This window comes from Pogoniulus pusillus, chromosome 4, assembly GCF_015220805.1.
Source record: "Pogoniulus pusillus isolate bPogPus1 chromosome 4, bPogPus1.pri, whole genome shotgun sequence".
Lineage (NCBI taxonomy): Eukaryota > Metazoa > Chordata > Aves > Piciformes > Lybiidae > Pogoniulus > Pogoniulus pusillus.
In genome coordinates this window covers 22,070,721-22,090,904 of record NC_087267.1, presented here as the reverse complement: position 1 = coordinate 22,090,904, position 20,184 = coordinate 22,070,721, and the positions used below count along the sequence as shown (strand labels likewise).

The window sequence follows — 20,184 nt, the reverse complement described above, 5'->3', positions numbered from 1 at the left end:
CAGGAAGAACATGGGCCTGATGGAGCAGGTCCAGGGGAGGGCCATGAAAATGATCAAGGGACTGGAGCATCTATGCTATGAGGACAGGTTGAGGTATCTGGGGTTGTTCAGCCTGGAGAAGAGACCTAAGAGCATCCTGCCAGTAGCTGAAAAGGGCTGCAAGAAGGCTACAGAGGGACTGTTTGCAAAGGCCTGCAGGGACAAGATGAGGGAAATGGTTTGAAATGAGAGAAGATATTTAGATTGGATGTGAGGAATAAGTTCTTTATCATGAGGGTGCTGGAACACTGCAACAGGTTGCCTCCAGGAGGCAGTTGAGGCCCCATCCCTGGAGATGTTCAAGGTGACTGGACAAAGCTCTGGGGATCCTCCTGTAGTGGAGGATGTCTCTGCTGACTGCAGCGGGGTTGGACCAGATGGCCTTTGGAGGTGCCTTCCAGGCTAAGCCACTCTGTGATTCTATATTCAATAGTGTTTGCATATGAGGGAAGGAGCACAGTGTCACTTCATAAACACCTCAGCATATCAAGAGATGCTCTGTGTAAGAAGTGAATCATTCATTCAGCTAAGCATGTAATATTTTCTCTCATAACTGACTCCATAATCTCTGACATATAAGGAGTAAACCTTTCATGTGATGCCATGAATTAGCCTTCCTTTTAGACTGGAAGAATTTTTAAATTCAATTTAATAGCAGCCTTCTAGTGCCTGAAGGGGGCTACAAGATTGATGGACAAAGAGTATTTACAGAAGCCTGAAGTGACAGGATGAGGTCAATGGTTTGAAGTGAAAGCAGAGCAGATTTAGACTGGATATGAGGAACAAGTGCTGGAACAGTTTGCCCAAGGAGGTAGTTGAGGCCTCATCCTTGGAGATATTCAAGATGAGGCTCGATGGGTCTCTGGACAACCTGATCTAGTGGAGGGTGTCCCTGCTGACTGCAGATGGGGTTGGCATAGATGACCTTTGATGGTCATTTCCAACCCAAACCGTTCTATGAGTCTGTGATGCTGTGCAGTGGAAAGAGCATCTTTCTTCAGAGTCTAGGACTGAATGTATTTCCAGGACTTTAACCATACACTCAATTAAATGTTTAATTCATGTTCCCTTCACATTAAGGGAGCTGATACATGCAGTTTAAGTAATTGCCAGGACCGTCAAATGTTGCTATGAAACTCTCATGTACAAAATTGTAAGTTGAGCTTTCTAAATTGCCAAGCGATCTTCGTTCCACTGGGCCACAGAATCATAGAGCTGATTAGGTTGAAAGGGACCTCAAAGATCATCCAGTTCCAACCCCTCGCCATAGGCAGGGACACCTCCCAATAGAACAGGTTGCTCAACCCAGCCTTGAGCACCCCCAGAGAGGGAACAGCCACAACCTCCCTGGGCAAACTGTGCCAGTGTCTCACCACCCTCACTGGAAAGAACTTCTTCCTAACATCCAGTTTAAATCTCCCTTCTGACAGTTTAAAACCCATTACTCCTCATCCTGTCATTATAAGACCCTGTAAACAGTCTCTCCCCAGCCTTCCTGTAGGTCCACTTCAGATACTGGAAGGCTATTCCAAGGTATCCTTGGAGCCTTCTCTTGTCCAGGCTGAAGAGCCCCAAGTCCTGTAGCCTGCCCTTATAGTAGAGCTGCAGCAGCCCTCTGAGCATCTTCATGGCCTTCTCTGGACTCGTTCAAAAAGTTCCATGTCCTTCTTGTATTGGAGGCTCCAGAACTGCACATAGATGGGATCTGATGAAAGCAGAGTAAAGGGAGAGAATCCCTTCCCTTACCCTGCTGGCCATACTTCTCTTGACACAGCCCAGGCTCTGGTTGGCTCTCTGGGCACACTGACAGCTCATATTGAACTTCTTGTCCACCAGCACCCTCAAGTCTCTCTCCTCAGGGCTGCTCTCAAGTCAGTTGCTGCCCAGTCTATGCTTAGATCTTAGTGGTCTCTTTTTTACCAAAACAATTCCATGATTCTATAATGTTGTGGTCAGGCCACACCTTGACTGCTGTGTCCAGTTCTGAGCTCCTCAATTCAAGAGAGATGAGAGAGTGGAAGGTGTCCAGAGAAGGACAATGAAGCTGGTGAGAGGCCTGGAACACAGTCCTGTGAGGAGAGGCTGAGGGAGCTGGGGGTGTTTAGCCTGGAGAAGAGAAGCCTCAGGGGTGACCTCACTGCTGTCTACAGCTCCCTGAAGGGAGGTTGTAGCCAGGTGGAGTTGGTCTCTTCTGCCAGGCCACCAGCAACAGAAGAAGGGGACACAGTCTCAAGTTGTGCCAGTGGAGGTCGAGGCTGGATGTTAGGAGGAAGTTGTTGCCAGAGAGAGTGATTGGCTTTGGAATGGGCTGCCCAGGGAGGTGGTGGAGTCACCATCCCTGGAGGCATTTAAAAGGAGACTGTATGAGCCACTTAGTGCCATGGTCTAGTTGACTGGATAGGGCTGGGTGCTAGGTTGGCCTGGATGATCTTGGATGTCTCTTCCAACTTGGTTGATTCTATAATTCTATGAAACCCAGGACCCAAGCAGTGGAAAGCACATCCCTTTATACCATGAGCTTAAACGTGTGGAATTCCAGTACCAGCTTCCCTCCAACAACCAGCAGACCTGGGTGCCACTACCACTCGCTCACTACGGACACACCACTGGCTTGTCTGAGCATGTTTTGTACATGCAGCCTTTTGCCTTCCTCTTTAGGATCAGGCCCATGATGATTTATTAATCATCTACCAAAAAAAACCAAAACTGAAAGGCATTGATGAACAATGAATATTTATGGCTACAGATGTAAGGCTATTGTTTGGGTAAATGATAGTAGTTTTCTGGCTTCCAGTTAGAGTGGCTTGCAGTTTGCATAAATAATTCACAGTTGCTCAGACATATGTTAAACTGCCCTTGGGAATAAAAAGAAAATAAAGAAAAGGAAGATATGCTGCCAGTTTTCACTTCAGCCATATGTACATAGCAAGAAGCTGATTTTAAACAGTGATATAAAGGCTAAGCACCTTGCAGCCATTTACATTGCACTTGATGCATTAAGAGAAGCATGAAAAGCAAAGTAAATTTTAAACACAACAGAGAAATGAGCCACTGAATGGATCACAGAGTACTAAATTAACCAAGTCTAGCATTATGACTTTACAGTGAGAGTGAATCTCCAGGGTTTTGTCAGTATTCATAAGTGAATAAGCAGCTTGAAACTATATTAGAAATCCTGTGGCCAGCAGAAACAGGGAGGTGATCGTCCTCCTGTGCTCAGAACAAGTGAGGCTGCACAACAAGTGTTGTGTTCAGTTCTGGGCCCCTCACTACAGGAAGGACATTGAGGGGCTGGAGTGTTTCCAGAGAAGGGCAACCAGGATAAGGGCCTGGAGCACTTGGACTGTGAGGAGCTGGAGGTGTTCAGTCTGGAGAAGAAGAGACTGAGGTGAGACCTCATTGCTCTCTACAACTATGTGAATGGAAGTTGGAGCAAGGAGGGTGCAGCCTCTTCTCATTGGTACAAGTGAAAGGACCAGAGGAAATGGTAACCTGCTGCACTGTTCCAGCACCTTCATGCTAAAGAACATGTGCCTGACAACCAGTCTAAATCTCCTCTCCTCTCATTTCAAACCATTGCCTCTCATCTTATCCCTCCAGACCTTCATAAACAGTTGCTCTGCAGCCTTCTTGGAGGCATTCTGCAGGTACTGGAAGGTCATTATTAGGTCACCCTGGAGCCTTCTCTTCTCCAGGCTGAACAACTCCATCTCCCTCAGCCTGTCCTCATAACAGAGGTGTTCCAGCCCTCTGATCATCTTTGTGGACCTCCTATGGACCTACTCCATCAGGTCCATGTCCTTCCTGTGCTGAGGGCTCCAGAGCTGGATACAGCACTGCAAGTAAGGTCTTGGCAGAGCAAAGTGACAAAATCCCCTCTCTCCATCTCTGGACATGCTGCTTTTGATGCAGCTCAGGCTGCCATTGGCCTTCTGGGCTGCAAGCTTACATTGCTGGCTCATGTCCAGCTTCTCACCCACCAGCATCCCAAGTCCTTTTCCATAGAGCTGCTGGATCCTGCACTTGCCCTTGTTGAACCTCCTGAGGTTCATCTGGGCACACCTCTCCAGCTTGTCCAAGTCCCTCTGGATTACATCCTGTCCCTCTGGATTACATCCTGTCCCTCTGGCATATCAATGGTGTCATCTGCAGATTTGCTGGTAGTGCATTCAATCCCACTCTCTATATTAGTGATAAAAGTATTAAACAGCACTGGTCCCAGTACAGACCTCGGTCACCAATCTCCATCTGGACTTCAAGGCATTGACCTAATGGAACTCTGGGTGTGACCATCCAGCCTATTACTTTCCTGGTCCTGTGGAAGGGATGTATATGTTTGTATCTTGAGGCACAGAGATGTGGCTACTCGTGTGTGCTCTCTACAACTACCTGAAAGCAGATTGTAGGGAGGTGTGGGTTGGTCTTTTTCTCCATAGTAACAAGTGAGAGGACAAGAGTAAGTGGCTTTAAGTTGCACCAGGAGAGATTAACTGAGATATTAGGATAAATTTCTTCACTGAAAGGATTATTTAACAGTGGAAGTGGCTCCACAGGGAGGTATTTGAATCCCTGTCCCTGGTAGTGTTTAAAAGATGCAGAGATGTTATGCTGAGGGACATAGTTTAGCACTAGACTTGGTAGAGTTAGAGAATGGCCTTAAAGACCTTTTCCAACCAAAATGATGCTATGATTCTGTGCTCTCATAAGCCTTTCTATGTAAAAGCCCATGTCAGGGCTGTAGCCTGTGGGAAATTTGTTTCAAATCATATTATAGGGCAAGAAACTCAGCATGATCTTGACTGATTATCCCCATTTTTTGCGTGAGTGGTCTAAGTTAGCAGAAAAGCCAAGAGGGGGCCTGATCACACTTTGTAAGAACTTACAGCCAAACCCAAAATCTGCCAGTAGATGCTCTTATAGCTGACGAAGTTGCAGCTCGATGCCAAGGCTGGAAGATGCAGATAGCTACATTCTACTTGGAAATCAGCCATAGATTTTCAACAGCTAGGATAATTAGCAATTGAAATGATCTAATAAGGCTTGTGACTGATTGTTCATCTCAGAAATGCTCAAGCTGTGATTAGAGATTTCTCAGGGAAAAAAAAAAAAGTTAAACCATATTTATTATCCTTAGAGCAAAAAGTGCCTCAAGGGAGTTCTGTGGTAGTGAAGGAAACCGAGATTGGGTGGTTAACAGTAATGCTGCTCAGCCTTACATTCCATTAACTTCCATGATCCTAGTCCTGAGCCTTGCACACTCTCCTCCTACATCATTTGCTTCTGCATATGATTTACAATGTGTCCGTTGAGGTCCACAAAAAGCTTTTGGAGTATCTCTGCTATTCTGTGTGCTCTGAAGGCAGCAAAATCTTTTCATGAAAGGTTCTGCAGCCCTTCAACTGCCTCCAAGTGAGTCTTGGTAGTTTGCTTCCCATGTGTTCATAAAACAGACCCCTTTACTTTTAAAATGTCCTTACTGCTTTCTGAGTGAGAAGAGAAGAGAATATAATTTTTTATCTTAATGGGTCTTAAACCAAAAGCTCTTACAGCTTCTATGGGAGCCTGGAGGTAGAACCCTTAGAGACACTTTCAAACAGGAATAGACACAAGCGTTGGCAGATGCCCAGAGTGGTGACAGTTCTGCCTTTCCTCACAGCAGTTTGATCCCTAATACAGGCTAATAATCCCTAAACCAGACTGGAACACTCCTCTGAACTTGTGCTCCTTCTTAGTTGTAATTAGCTCTGTGGGTCAGTGCAAAATTGCAGAAATGCTGATGGACATTGAGTGTGCCTCCTTTTGTGATTCCACCCTGGAACTGCCTGCCTTCCAAAGGTGCCAATACCCCAGGGTTATCATAGAATTATAGATTTTCAGGGCTAGAAGTGACCTTAAGAATCACCTAGCTCCAACCCTGCTGCCATGGGTAGGGATATCTCACACTAAATCAGGTTGCTCAGAGCCACATCCAGCCTGGCCTTAAAAAATTCCATCTCCCTGGGTAACTTGCTCCAGTGTCTCACCATCCTCATGGTGAAAAACTTCTTCCTAAAATCCAATCTGAATCTACCCACTTTTAGTTTTGCTTCAGTTGTCAATTTATTTGTTTTAGTTCTTAACTTTGTTCTAGTTCTAGTCCGCTAGGTGGACTCAGGGAGCTCCTTTCTGTTTATGGTAGAAGGCAATGGTGAATTACAAGAGGCTTTAAGTATTTACTCACAAAATATTATCTCCTGACTTGTGAGGCTGGCTACAGCTTCAAACAGGACCCAAATGCTTTCAGAAAATTCTGTTACTGTCTTGTCTCTGAGGCTCTGATTCTTCCCAGGCTTCATAGAATGCTGGGAAAGGAGGTAGACAATTTCTGACCTGGTCCTCTGGATGATCTGTGCATCCACAGCTTCTCATCTAAGCAGGAGACTTTCAGGTGTAGGCAGGATGTCTTGCAATGTGCAGCCTTAGCATGATGTCATGCTGGCTATGCAGGCCTCTCACATAGAGGCATTTAGAGCCTGTTGCTGGTGAACTCGAGGCAGTGGAGTTTCCAGAATAGCAGCAGGCATGAATACAAGGGCAGAGCATGTTGTGTTTAAAGGTAAAGAATAACTCTCTTTATCAATGTAGCATGAGACTAATGGAGCTTTGGATACAGAATAGGCAATCAGAATGGCAGCTAGCCAAGCTTGACCATATTAGGTGAAGTCATAGGCTTACTTTACCCAAATTTGGGAAAAGCATGGGCCTTGCACGAGGCAGGCACAAGCTAAGGGTATGTACTTTGTTTACCTCAGGAGCAAAACAAGTCTGAGCAGGCCAGAGTCCTTAGACTCAGTGGCTCCAGATTCTTTGTCCTCTTTCCTGGGTTTGCTTCTCCCAAAACCAGAAAGAGGTAAAGCTGAAAAACATGCCTGGGCATGCCAGGACATATATAAGCCTATTTTTGGCCTATCAGGCCTACTATGACACCCTGTGAGGACAGACTGAGGGAGCTGAGGCTTGGAGCTTGGAACAGAGGAGCCTGAGGGTTGCCTGCATTCACACTCATAATGATATGCAGGGCAGCGTCAGGAGGAAAGAGGCAAGCTCTGCTCAGGGATGTCCAATGACAGGACAAGGGGCAATGGGGGAAAGCTGGAGCAGAAGAGGTGCCATGGGAATAGGAGGTTTGTTTTTTTCTTTTGTGAAGGTGTCAGAGCTTTGGAACAGGCTGTGGAATCTCTTTCTCTGGAGAAATTCAAATCCCACCTGGATGTGTTCCTGTGTGACCTGTCCTAGGTGCTCCTGCTCTGAAAGTGGGGTTGGACTGGATGACCTGGCTGGGTGCTGCCTGCAGACTTCTGGGCAGCTCCTGCTCTCTGGCCTGGCTGTGTCACCCGCTCTGGTGGGTGAGCCAAAGCTCAAGTTGTATGGGAAGCAGCTGAGGGAACTGGGTTGGTTTAGGCTGGAGAAAAGGACGCTGAGGGGAAACCTCTTTGCTCTCTACAGCTACCTGAAAGGAGGTTGGAGCCTGGTCAGGGTTGGTCTCTTCTTCCTAGGAACAAGTGAGAAGAGATGGCCTTAAGTTATAGCAAGGGAGGTTTAGGTTGGAGATCAGTAACAATTTCTTCCCCTTGTCAAGCCCTGGAACAGGTTGCCCAGAGTTCCCATCTCTGGAGGGACTGAAAAAGCATGGAAGTGTGGTGCTGAGGGACATGGCTCAGTGATGACCCTGGTGATCTTAAAGGTCTCTTTGCAACCTTTTGAGGTCACTTCCAAGCCCTAATGTTCTGTTCTGTGATTCTGTGAGTTGAATGAAGGATGCAAAGAAAAGAAAGAGTTTGCTTTACTCCCCAGGTGAACGTTGAGCTGGCATGACTGATGGTTAGAAACACCTGCTTTGAGGAGGTGTCCTCTTGTGGGATAATATAACTAAATACCTGAAATAGTTGTGATTGGAGTGAAGTGGCTGTGATTTAGTTCACAGAGAAATGCAGAAGTATTTTCACAAAGCCACTTGGTGCCGTCCAAGTGCAGCACATTTCCAGGTTTCCACGGTTCAGGGGCCCACAGGAGGATACAGAGCTGCAGATGTTGGATCATTGCCATGTTAGGTAACTCTCAAGGAGGTAAACTATCCAGCAAAACCTAGATGGTGCTCACATTATTCCTTTTTGTTTGCTTGTTTAGTTTAGTTGTTCTTTTCTCATTGCTTTTATGCTTTGTATTTTCTATTCGGAAAGAATTGCGTTCCTGCGTGGAACATGTGAAAAGAGGCAACAACAAGAACTATTTTCCTTTCCAATACAATTACAAATATATTTCAAGGACCTGAAAGACTTTAGAATGTGTCTTTTAGCTTGTCTAGTTCACGACAAAACATGCATATATATGTGTGCATATATATATACACACACATTACTGTGAGCTTTCTGTCTGCAGAGAAATATTTCCTTGCAATGCAAAGCTCTCTTGTGAGATATTCCACAGTGTAATGCATCTGTCATTGACATTGTTCTTCAGATGATAAGTTCCATTTTGTTACGTCAATAAGTGCATATGCCTTTTGGCCTGCTTCACATAGATTCCCTGCCTGATTGGCTGAGTTTTTTCATCAACCTTCAGGAAAGCTTTTCCTAGCCCATCTAAAATCTAGGGCACATTCTGTAGTTGCATTCTACTGATTAGAGTGGGGGGTGTGCCGTACTCTGTGACAAACCTAGGAATAAATTCCATGAATTTAGGATAAAACACTTGCTGCAGTGTGAAAGGGGAATATTTTGGTCTCGGTCAAGGTGCTCTAGACACCTCACAGTACAGTCTTTCAGCTGCTAGATGGCACTCTTGTCAGAGAGTAGAATCAGGTGTGATAGGAAGCACCAAGGAAACCCACATATTCCGTTTGCTTAACAAGAGCTCTAACAGAATGCAGCTTCTAGGGATCCTGCAGGGATTTACATTCCAGAAATTGACTTATGCCATGTATACTAAGTGATTCAGTAAAATCTTTGTCTAGCTTTTTATGCTAGTTTGAGGCTAACTGGGATATTTTAGTGAGAGAAATTAGATGATAGGCTGTGAAAAGGAAACAATGATGATGTCTACTGCACTCATAGGCTTAATGAGATGTACAAAAAGAAGAACACAAAACAGAGATAACGCAGTGGGTCTTTGTAGCAGCTGGTGCCTGAACTTTTCTCCCTGTCCTGCTTTCTGTGTAACTAATCCTTCTGCTTTCTAACCCCCCTGTCTGATTCTCCAAACTCACCTTGCATGTAAGGCAAACTCTGGGATAAGGTATAGAGGTGGAAAGGGAGTGAAAGGGTGGTAGGGGGGCCCTCCTAAGGACTCTGGTTTCTGTGAGGAGTGTTGTGGCTCTGTATAAAGCTGTATATATTGTCAATATCTGATTGTATGTTGTACCAAGCTGTAAGTATAAAGCTTCCTTCTTTAATTTTCAGCTGGCTGAGTCGAGTCTGGGTTGTTTCATAAGAGTAGTCAGGCCACACCTTGAATACTGTGCTCCTCAATTCAAGAGAGATGTTGAGATAGTGGAACGTGTCCAGAGAAGGGCAACAAAGCTGGTGAGAGGCCTAGAGCACAGCCCTGTGAGGAGAGGCTGAAGGAGCTGGGGGTGTGCAGCCTGGAGAAGAGGAGGATCAGGGCTGACCTCATTGCTCTCTACAACTACCTGAAGGGAGGTTGTAGCCAGGTGGGGTTGGTCTCTTCTGTCAAACAACCAGCAACAGAAGAAGGGGACACAGTCTCAAGTTGTGCTGGGGGGAGGTCTAGGCTGAATGTTAGGAGGAAGTTGTTGTCCGAGAGAGTGATTGGCATTGGAATGGGCTGCCCAGGGAGGTGGTGGAGATGCCATCTGTGGAGGTGTTCAAGCAAAGCCTGCATGAGGCATTTAGTGCCATGTTCTAGTTGATTGGCTGGAGCTGGGTGCTAGGTTGGACTGGATGATCTTCCAACCTGTTTGATTCTATTATTGTACTCTATGAGTTGGGGGGTTGGTAACACCCCAAACCATCACACTTTTTTTTTCTTCTTGTAATGGCTAAGGAGCTCAGGTGTGTTGTTCTATTCTGCTGGGGTGAGATCTCTCCTGGAATATTGTGTTTAGCTCTGAGCTTCACAGTTCAGGAGAGACAGTACTAGGGCAAGTCCAACAGAGGGCTACACAGATGACGAATGGGCTGGGGTACTGCCCTGTGAGGAGAAGCTGAGAGACCTGGAGCTGTTTGGTCTGGCAAAGAGAAGACTGAGAGCAGATATGAGGGAATGGGGGTTGTTTAGTGTAGAGAAGAGGAGGCTGAGAGGGAACCTTATTGCCTCTACACTACCTAAAAGGAGGCCGTAATGCGGCTGGATCTGGTCTCTTCTCCTGAATTCTTAGTGATAGGACAAGAGGAAATGGCCTCAAGTTGTGTCAGGGGAGGTTTAGGTTGGATGTTGGGAGGAAGTTCTTTCCTGAGCGGGTGGTCAGGCACTGGAACAGGCTGCCCAGGGAGGTGGTGGAGTTGCCATCCCTGGAGGTGTTCAAAAGGAGAGTGGATGTGGAGCTTGAGGCTATGGTCTAGTGCTGAAGGATGCTGGGATGAAGGTTGGACTGCATGACCCTAGTGGTCCTTTGCAATCATAGTGATTCTTAGTGATTAGCTGTTGTGCTGAGGGATTTGGTTTAGTCAAGGACTTGTCAGTGTGAAACTGATGATTGGACTCGATAATCTTGAAGGGCTTTTCCAATCTAAGAAATTCTGTGAAATGTTTAAAAATATCTGAGAGCTGGGGGTCAGAAAGGAAGGAGCAAACTCTTCTCAGTTGGGCTCTGTGATAGGACCGGGGGCAATGGATGTAAAAGTACAGCACAGAAAGTTCCATCTCAACATGGGGAGGAACTTCTTTACTCTAAGTGTCACAGATTACTGAAACAGGCTGCCCAGAGAGGTTGTGAAGTCTCTATCTCTGAATTCTTTCAAGCCCTGTCTGGATGTGTTCCTGTGTGACCTGCACTGGATGCTAGATGCATGCTGTGGCAACTGAGATTGGATTCAATGATCTCTGGAGGTCCCTTCCAATCTCCAACATCCTGTGACCCTGTAATCTCCTTTATGCCAAGTGCTATGGAGAACAGCAACACAAGGCAAAGCCACCTGAGAGTAAAGGTCACATATGTATGAAAGAGAAAGCTGCCTAGATTGCAAGCTGATCTTCTCTTCCTTTATTCACTTCTTTCCTGTACACATCCTCTCTTGTCTCCTCTCCTCTTTTATTTCCTGCTTTGTATCATTCCTTTCACAAAAAGGCTAGGAGTGTACTGCTCAAGTGTCTGTCCACTGAGCCCTATTCAACCTGCATTGCCTTGGTCACAATTCAAAGCCAAATGTGATTGTCCTTAATGATAGACAGATTTGTGAAGCAACCTTTTTGGTCATGTTTTCCCCTTCCTGACTCTTCCATGTAAATGACAATTTTCTCTTTTCACTTCCATATGTTTATGAAATGTTTTCTTCTTTCTTTTAACTGTTTTGGCTAGCATTAGCTCATTCTGTTATTTTATGTCTTCAGTGGTTTTCCCCTAGTGAAATTGTTAGACATGGCGGCCTTCAGGCCTTCTTGGAGCGTAATCACTTAGACCTTCTTTATGTCCTCTATAATTACTGAATGTTAAAAGCCAAAATGAAATTAAATGCATCTGTGCTTGCACAGAAATGCTTTTGAAAGTAGCCTCCCAGCTAAAAGATGGACTCCATTTATGCACTGTGTGGAGTATTTATGTGATGCATATATTGGGCCAAATTGTTTGTGCTTCTGCTTGGGTTTGCTATGGCCTAGTCCTGCCAGGATTCTCCCAAAGGAAATGTACTCTGTTTGAGCAGCTGAGATGAGAAAAGGGGGTGCTGAATAATGCTGCTTCCCACAGTGCTTCAGGCACAACCACAGTGGCAGTAGGTGCATAGACAAGATCATGTCTTTGGTGCAATTCCACATCCCGACAAACTCCATGGCAAAGCTCACTGCTGCATTTATGCCCTTGGAGTATCTACTTACCATATCCCTAGTGCTGCTTTGGGAAAGCCTTTTCCAAAGGCACAATATGGTTTATACAAAACCTTTGACCTGATTTAACTTCATTTAAATTCAGACTGATTCTGGGTTAGCTCTAATGTAGGTGAGGTACTTGTCCTTGGGATGGTAACAAGGATTCACAGAAATGCAAACAGCAGCTGGCTCTGTGTCTTTAACTGATTTAATTATACAGTTTTAGCTTAACTCAAACAGAGTAATGACCTTATTATTGGTTCAAGAAGCCTATATTGAGAGGAGGGGGAATTGTATTTCTTCTATAAATCTACATCCAAATGTATTCTTTAGATGTACACATTGCTAGAGGTGGGTTAGGTTCCGTGTCGGGAAGAATAAAAAGCTTACTAGATTTCACTGATCTACAGTTGCTCTAAGTCAGGCAGCAAAGAGATGTTGTTTGGCCATCAAGAAAACAAGGCTGGCAGTAGAGATCAGAGAAGGCTTTTGTGGTTTCGCTCTTCTATACACCAAGTAGCAATAGGATTGGGTGTCTTTGCAAGAACTACCTTAGAAGCCACGTTTGGCTAAGGTAACCATGAGACACAAAAAAATGATCTGTATTCTGTAGTAGTTAAGTATTCTTTTCATGAGCTCTGTCACAAGCATTATTCCTTTGAAATTTTACAACGAGCACTTAAAAATAAAGGACTGAAGCTTGCTTTGCCCCAGTGGAAATGAAAGTGAATTTCAGGGCTTTCTCCTGATATGAAGTTTAGTAAGAGATAAATACTTATTTGTTTTGGTTGGCTAATATTAAATCCATCTTTGAATGTGGTATTGCCTGGGATTTGCAGACATTTTCTGTATGGCTTATTTACCTTCTTAGTCTCTTTTCTCTCCAATTAAGCTGCTTTAAAACATCACTGTTCCAAATTAGATAATCATCTTCAAAATCACAACAGGAGTAGAGGAATGAAGAACATTTTTCAGTGACAGATCTTACCAATTCTAATGTTTGCTATGGTGCAACTCTCTAATATCTTCTATTTTATCTTTGTGTTTTGCCAAAGGATGAAAAGGAGAAGCTGACGTGGAGCGACCGTATTCCTGGATACGCTGCAAACTTGGGATTGATTCTATTTATGGTAATGTAATCTGGATTTCTGCATATTCATGGCATGGGAGAAGCTTTGCAATCAGCATCTTGAGTGAAATCCTGAATTGGTGTCTTCAAAGATGCCAAAAATCTGAAGAAAGATTTATAGCTTAGAATTTGTGAGAAACTTGTGTCCTAGTTGGAGGACTTGAAGAACAGTGCAGAGGAGAGGGACCTAGGGTTCCTGGTGGTTAGAAGGATGGCCATGAGCCAGCAGTGTGCCCTTGTGGCCAAGAAGGCTAATGGCATCCTGGGTTAGATTAAAAGAGCTGGTCTTAGTAGGTTGACAGAGGTTCTCCTTCCCCTCTACTCTGCCCTGGTGAGGCCACATCTGGAATATTGTGTCTAGTTCTGGGGCCCTCAGTTCAAGAAGGACCTCAGGGAGCTGCTTGAAAGAGTCCAGAGCAGAGCCACAAAGCTGCTGAAGGCAGTGGAACATCTCCCTGCTGAGGACAGGCTGAGGAAGCTCGGGCTTGGAGCAGAGGAGTCTGCATGTTAATGAAGCATATATTGTAAGAAATATCTTGTGGAGATTTGATTTCTTCAGGGCCATGAAGATGCTCAGAGGGCTGAAGCAGATCTGCTATGAGGATAGGCTACAAAAGTTGGGGCTCTTCAGCCTGAAGAAGAGAAGGCTGTGAGGAGACCTTATAGTAGCCTTCCAGTATTTGAAGGGGGTCTACAGGAAAGCTTGGGTCTTGTATTTACAAGGTCTTGTAATGCCAGGACAAGGAGTAATGGGTTTAAATTGACACAAGGGAGGTTTTAACTAGATGTTAGGAAAGAGTTCTTTACAGTGAGACACTGGAACAGGTTGCCCAGGGAGGTTGTGGATGATTCCTCCCTGGAGGTGTTCAAGGACAGGTTAGATGAGGCCTTGAGTTACCTGTTCTAATGGGAGGTGTTTCTGCCTATGGTGGAGGCTTGGAGCTGGATGATCATTGAGGTTCCTCCCAGCCTAAACCATTCTATGATTCTATGATTCCTTTTCTAGAATCCAAAGCCGTTTCATATTCACATTTGTAATGGGTTAGTACTCTTCTTAAGTCATAAGAACACTGAAGTTGAATTAATGTCTGTATTATTAGAAATGTATGTGTATATGTATGTATGGAGCAGGTCCAGAGGAGGTTCACAAAAAGGATGAGGGGGCTGGAATACCTTTGCTGTGAGGACAGGCTGAGGAAGCTGAGGTTGTTCACCCTGGAGAAGAGAAGGCTCCAAGCAGACCTAGTAACAGCCTTTCACTACCTGAAAATGGTCTACAAGAAGGCTGCAGAGGGATTGTTTGCAAAGGCCTGCAGCAAGAGGATGAGGACAATGGTTTGAAATGAGTGAAGTGAAGATTTAGATCAGATGTTAGGAACAAGTTCTTCATCATGAGCGTGGTTGTAGGAATGGGTTGCCAGGAAAGTGGCTGAGGCTTGTTCCTGAAGGTGTTTAAGGTCAGACTCAAGAAGGCTCTGGGCAACCTGATGTAGTGCAAGGTGTCTGCTCACTGCAGGGGTGTTTGGACTTGGTGACTTTTGGAGGTCACTTCCAACTCAAATCATTCTCTGATTCTTTGTGTTGTATACAAAGTATATTTTCTGTGCGTGTTAGGTGTGTCATTGACATATGTGAAGCACATATTTATGTTCCATTTCTGTTTACATTACAACATTCTGAGTGAGTTTACTGTACAGATGCCATACCAAGAATTTGCTTTTCAAATAGAACCTCAAGCACAGGGTATACTGAGCAGGGACTGGCTTGTAGCACTGATCTAGCTTTTACAAGTCATTCTTTTGCAAACCAGGTGGTTACATCTGCTCTTGACTTTAACCACATGTTTAAATCTCCCCTAAGCATAAGCTTAAAGTGCTTTCCTGAGTCGTAGCCTATGCATTATGCTTGCTGCTTACTGTAACATCTCAAAGAGATTTATCAAAGTAAAATGTAGAGCTTCAATTTTTCCAGCTTCTCTTAATAACTAGTGGAACTCCACTGCCTTTTACTCTTTGAAGAAGTCCCTACAATGATTCTTCTCTTTTTAGAATGTTTTGAGCATGGGTAAGATCATAGAGTCAGTCAGGGTTGGAAGGGATCACAAGGATCACCTAGTTTAACCCCCCTGCCATGCCCAGGGACACCCTACCCCAGATCAGGCTGGCCACAGCCTCATTCAGCCTGGCCTTAAACACCTCCAGGGATGGGGCCTCAACTGCCTCCCTGGGCAACCCATTCCAGGCTCTCACTACTCTCATGATGAACAACTTCCAGTATGTAGCTGGACAATGTAAGTACTTACAGAAGGCAACAAATTCAGGTCAGCTTTTGATGAAAGAGAGCTAGCCCTACTATCCATGTGAAGATTACAATCTACTATCTATCTAATATTCTCCTGCCCTCCCCTTCCTACTCCTTCCCTCCTATTCTCCTCTCCTTTCTACTCCTGTCTTGCCTTCTCCTCGTCTCCCCCTTCTCCTCTATCCCTCCTCCCCCTCCTGCAACTTCTTTCTCCTGCTTAATTTATTTTTATTTTGTCTTTATTAAGTCAGGTATGTTGTTTCTTTCTTTAAAAGTGTGGCTTGGAAAAAAAAAAAAAACAACACACAACCCATTTTGCCCTTGTTCTCTTGCTCAGTCAGGCTTGAAGCTTTCCACTACCCAGATGATTCCAATTATTATTTTGCACAGTTATGGATGCTTTAAAATCTCATCACAGCTCCTTTGTTGTATCCAAAGCCCCACTTCACTGCAGAGGAGGCAGAAGGTCTAGCCTTAATTTAAGCAGTATACTTGTCAGGGATTTTAGAAGTGCCTCATCCAGGCTTTTTTTGAACACCTCCAGGGACAGTGACTCCACCACCTCCCTGGGCAGCCCATTCCAATGCCAATCACTCTCTCTGCCAACAACTTCCTCCTAACATCCAGCCCAGACCTCCCCAAGCACAACTTGAAACTGTGCCCCCTTGTTCTGTTGCTAAGTGCCTGGCAGAAGAGACCAACCTCACCTGGCCACACTCTCCCTTCAGGGAGTTGTAGACAGCAACGAGGTCAGCCCTGAGCCTCCTCTTCTTCAGGCTGCACACCCCCAGCTCCCTCAGCCTCTCCTCACAGGGCTGTGCTCCAGGCCCCTCACCAGCTTTGTTGCCCTTCTCTGATCACTTTCCAGTACCTCAACATCTCTTTTGAATTGAGGAGCCCAAAACTGGACTCAGCACTCAAGGTGTGGCCTGACCAGTGCTGAGTACAGGGGCAGAATAACCTCCCTTTGGGAGAAGTAAGAATGAGGATATTGCACACCAATTGGAAGCTTAAAGAGAGAAGTGTGGCCAGCAGGTCGAGGGAGGTGATTCTCCCCCTCTACTCCGCTCTGGTGAGACCCCACCTGGAGTACTCTGTAAAGTTCTGGAGCCACTATTACAAGAGAGGTGTGGAGATGTTGGAGTGTGTCCAGAGAAGGGCCACGAGGATGCTCAGAGGGCTGGAGCAACTCTGCTGTGATCACAGACTGAAGGAGTTGGGGCTGTTGAGTCTGGAGAAGAGGAGGCTCCCAGGTGACCTTCTTGTGGCCTTCCAGGATCTGAAGGGGGGCTCCAAAAAAGCTGGAGAAGGACTTCTTAGGCTGTCAGGGAGTGACAGGACTAGGGGGAATGGAGCAAAGCTGGAGATGGGTAGGTTCAGAGTGGACATGAGGAGGAAGTTGTTGAGCATGAGAGTGGTGAGAGCCTGGTATGGGTTGCCCAGGGATGTGGTTGAGGCCCCATGGCTGGAGGTGTTTAAGGCCAGGCTGGCTGAGGCTGTGGGCAGCCTGCTCTAGGGTAGGGTGTCCCTGGGCATGGCAGGGGGGTTGGAACTAGATGATCCTTGTGGTCCCTTCCAACCCTGACTGATTCTATGATTCTATTTACAGAAGCACATATACAAAAGACAGTCAGGTAGAGTAAGTACATTCACAAACTAGGCCAAGTCTGTCAGACCAAAACCCGTTAGGCCCAAGCAAGCCTTCTAGAATCCTCCACTGCTTCCATCCTCAGTAGGCCTGAGAGTTGGACGAAATGTTCTCCTCAGCTTAAGCCTGCAAGGCCTCAGCAGGCCACATGACACAGCTCAAAATTCCTTGCCAGCTAGGAGCCATCTCCCCCACACAAACGATAAGTAGGGACACTGTTCTTCCTGGAGAGCAGTGAAGGAAGGAAAGGCAGGGAGAGGAGATGAGATGAGATGAGATGAGATGAGAGGAGAGGAGAGGAGAAGAGAGGAGAGGAGAGGAGAGGAGAGGAGAGGAGAGGAGAGGAGAGGAGAGGAGAGGAGAGGAGAGGAGAGGAGAGGAGAGGAGAGGAGAGGAGAGGAGAGGAGAGGAGAGGAGAGGAGAGGAGAGGAGAGGAGAGGAGAGGAGAGGAGAGGAGAGGAGAGGAGAGGAGAGGAGAGGAGAGGAGAGGAGAGGAGAGGAGAGGAGAGGAGAGGAGAGGAGAGGAGAGGAGAGGAGAGGAGTATCAGCAAGGCACTGCCTTATAAGCTGTGATACCAGAAAGTGAAACAGAAGGACAATGTTATTACAACATCCTGGAATGACCATGTCTGTCCCCCTGGGGTGGAACTTCGTCTCTGTGGTCATCTTAAGGGAACTGAACCCCACCCCAAACTACCACATTTTGTAATAATATATATCACAAATTACAGACTCCACAACTGTAAGATACCTGTTACGGTAAAGATGTCCCAGACTGTGTTGAAAACCTTCGTAGGTGTTGGTAGAGAGTGGGATAGTGTGGAGCAATGCGCGGGAGTTCAGCCTGTTCCTTCTCTAGGACCCCATTGTCCTATTCTTACTCATGTGGCGTAATACTTGACTCTAGAATAGCCCCACTGGGAAGCCAAAGAACTATTTGGACATTAAATTGTTGTCCTTCTTGGATGAAGGTAGCAGTCTAGCCCACAGGGTTTTATAGCTTCCTCTTCAGATCTGGTATGTTTTCCTGTTTGTCTTCATTCATACCAGGCTCAGTAGGTGACCATTCCTGCAGCCAATTTTCACATCTGTTTCTAAGCAATTCAGTTCTTGATGGGCCAGTTTAGATTATGTGGGGAAGAAACTGTCTGCCATAGCAGAGGATAGAGCTGACTGGGTGAAAAGTTGACAGCGACAGCAAACCCCAAGGTAATCATCTGAATGAAAGGTGACCCAATATGTAAATTGGGCCAAACAAAGGTGTTGTAATGAATGAGAGAAATGCTGTGAAGACACAGGAACCCCTCTTTAGTGACTGTCTGGGGAGTGAGAACTATGCTCTGAGTTACTGTGCAATCCTACGCACACTCTTGTAGCTGGATGCACAGATAATAAAGACTCCTAAAGACAGTGTTTTTCTGTCTAGGTCTAAGCAGATGTTTCAGAGAAACTGAGGAGTTACTGAAGCCCTCATGCATTTTCAAAAGGCAGTATCTTTGTTCTAGAGGCAAATGAAATATATTTCCCTTTGTGTGTCTTGCTATGGCACTGCACAAATTGAAAGGCTGAAGCAATGTAAGCCTCTGAGAGTCTCTTATTAACCTATAACCTTAGAATCATAGAATCCAGCAGGTTGGAAAAGACCTCCAAGATCATCCAGGCCAACCTAACACCCAGACCTGTCCAATCAAATAGACCATGGCACTAAGTGCCTCATCCAGGCTTTTCTTCAACACCTCTATAGATGGTGACTCCACCACCTCCCTGGGCAGCCCATTCCAATGCCAATCACTCTCTCTGGCAAGAACTTCCTCCTAACATCCAGCCTAGATCTCCCCTGGCACAACTTGAGACTTTGTCCCCTTCTTCCATTGCTGGTTGCCTGTGAGAAGAGACCAACTGCACCTGGCTACAGCCTCCCTTCAGGTAGTTGTAGATAGCAATGAGGTCTGGCCTGAGCCTCTTCTTCTGCAGGCTAAACACTCCCAGCTCTCCGAGAAGAGGGGAGGAGAGGGGAGGGGAGGGAAGAGAGGAGTGAAGAGGAGAGGAGAGGGGAAGGGAGGGGAGAGAGAAGAGAGGTCTGATTCTCCTGCAGTTTCTTTTGCAAAAAGTATTATTCCCTCCCCCCCCCCCCCCCACAAGACAATCTTCCTTTGTATACAGGAATTCCATAAACTATTGCTGGGTCATTAAAATGAACTGTTAAACTTCCTTAAACCTCTGTTGTGACTCTAAGCCCCTAGGCCCATTGCAATAATTGCAATAGTCTTAATCTGTCACGTTTTGGTATTGCTTTCATCTGAGAATCTCAAGATGTTTTACCTAGAGTAATGAATGTACACTGGAATTCTTGCCACAGGCAAAAATGAGAGAGAAAAAATATACTCTCTCTCTCTCCTTTTCCTGCCATGGATGTGAAAATTTGCTGGGATTTTGTTGTTATTTTATCGATTTTTCTTGTTATGGATGTCCTTGTAGAGTGCTTTGGGGTTTTGAAACCAACATACTGTAGCCCTGCACAATTTGAATGCCTCTTGTGGGAACCTGACCTCAAATAGCAGGGCTGACTTTCCTCATCTCATGGGTCAAAGCCAGAATATGAAATATGCCAGAATACTAATTGGTTTTTGGGACATAAATGTAAACTGAAGTCCTGCTAAGCCACTTAAGGTCATTCTTAAAATAATAATAATAATAACAAGAAAAATATTTTAAATCATTATTTTCATTTAAGTGGTTGCAAGAACTGAACAAACACAACTGGGGAGTGAGATGCCAGTTATGCTGTGCTGAGATGAACCTGTTTCACCCAGTAAAGCCTGCTTACTTGGTTGCATGTACAGGCAGAGCCTCCAGTTCAAACCATCTGCAAGAGGTTCAACAAGGCAAAATGCAAGGTTGTGCATCTGAACTGAGCCTGTCCTACCCACAAACACTGGCTGGGTGCAGAGCGGTTTGAGAGAAGCTCTGAAAAAAGGATCCTGGGTGTATTGATTGCTGAGAAGCTCTCCAGGAGCCAGCAGTGCCCTCATGCAGCCCAGAAGGC

General features: G+C 45.6%; 1 protein-coding gene across 1 annotated transcript in view; it reads left to right on the top strand.

Moving 5' to 3' along the window:
- Positions 1 to 20,184, top strand: part of ANO2 (anoctamin 2) — a 246,683-nt gene that overhangs the window by 153,275 nt on the left and 73,224 nt on the right. Inside the window, 1 exon segment of the mRNA XM_064142873.1 lies at positions 13,116 to 13,190. Coding sequence (XP_063998943.1) covers positions 13,116 to 13,190 — 75 coding nt within the window.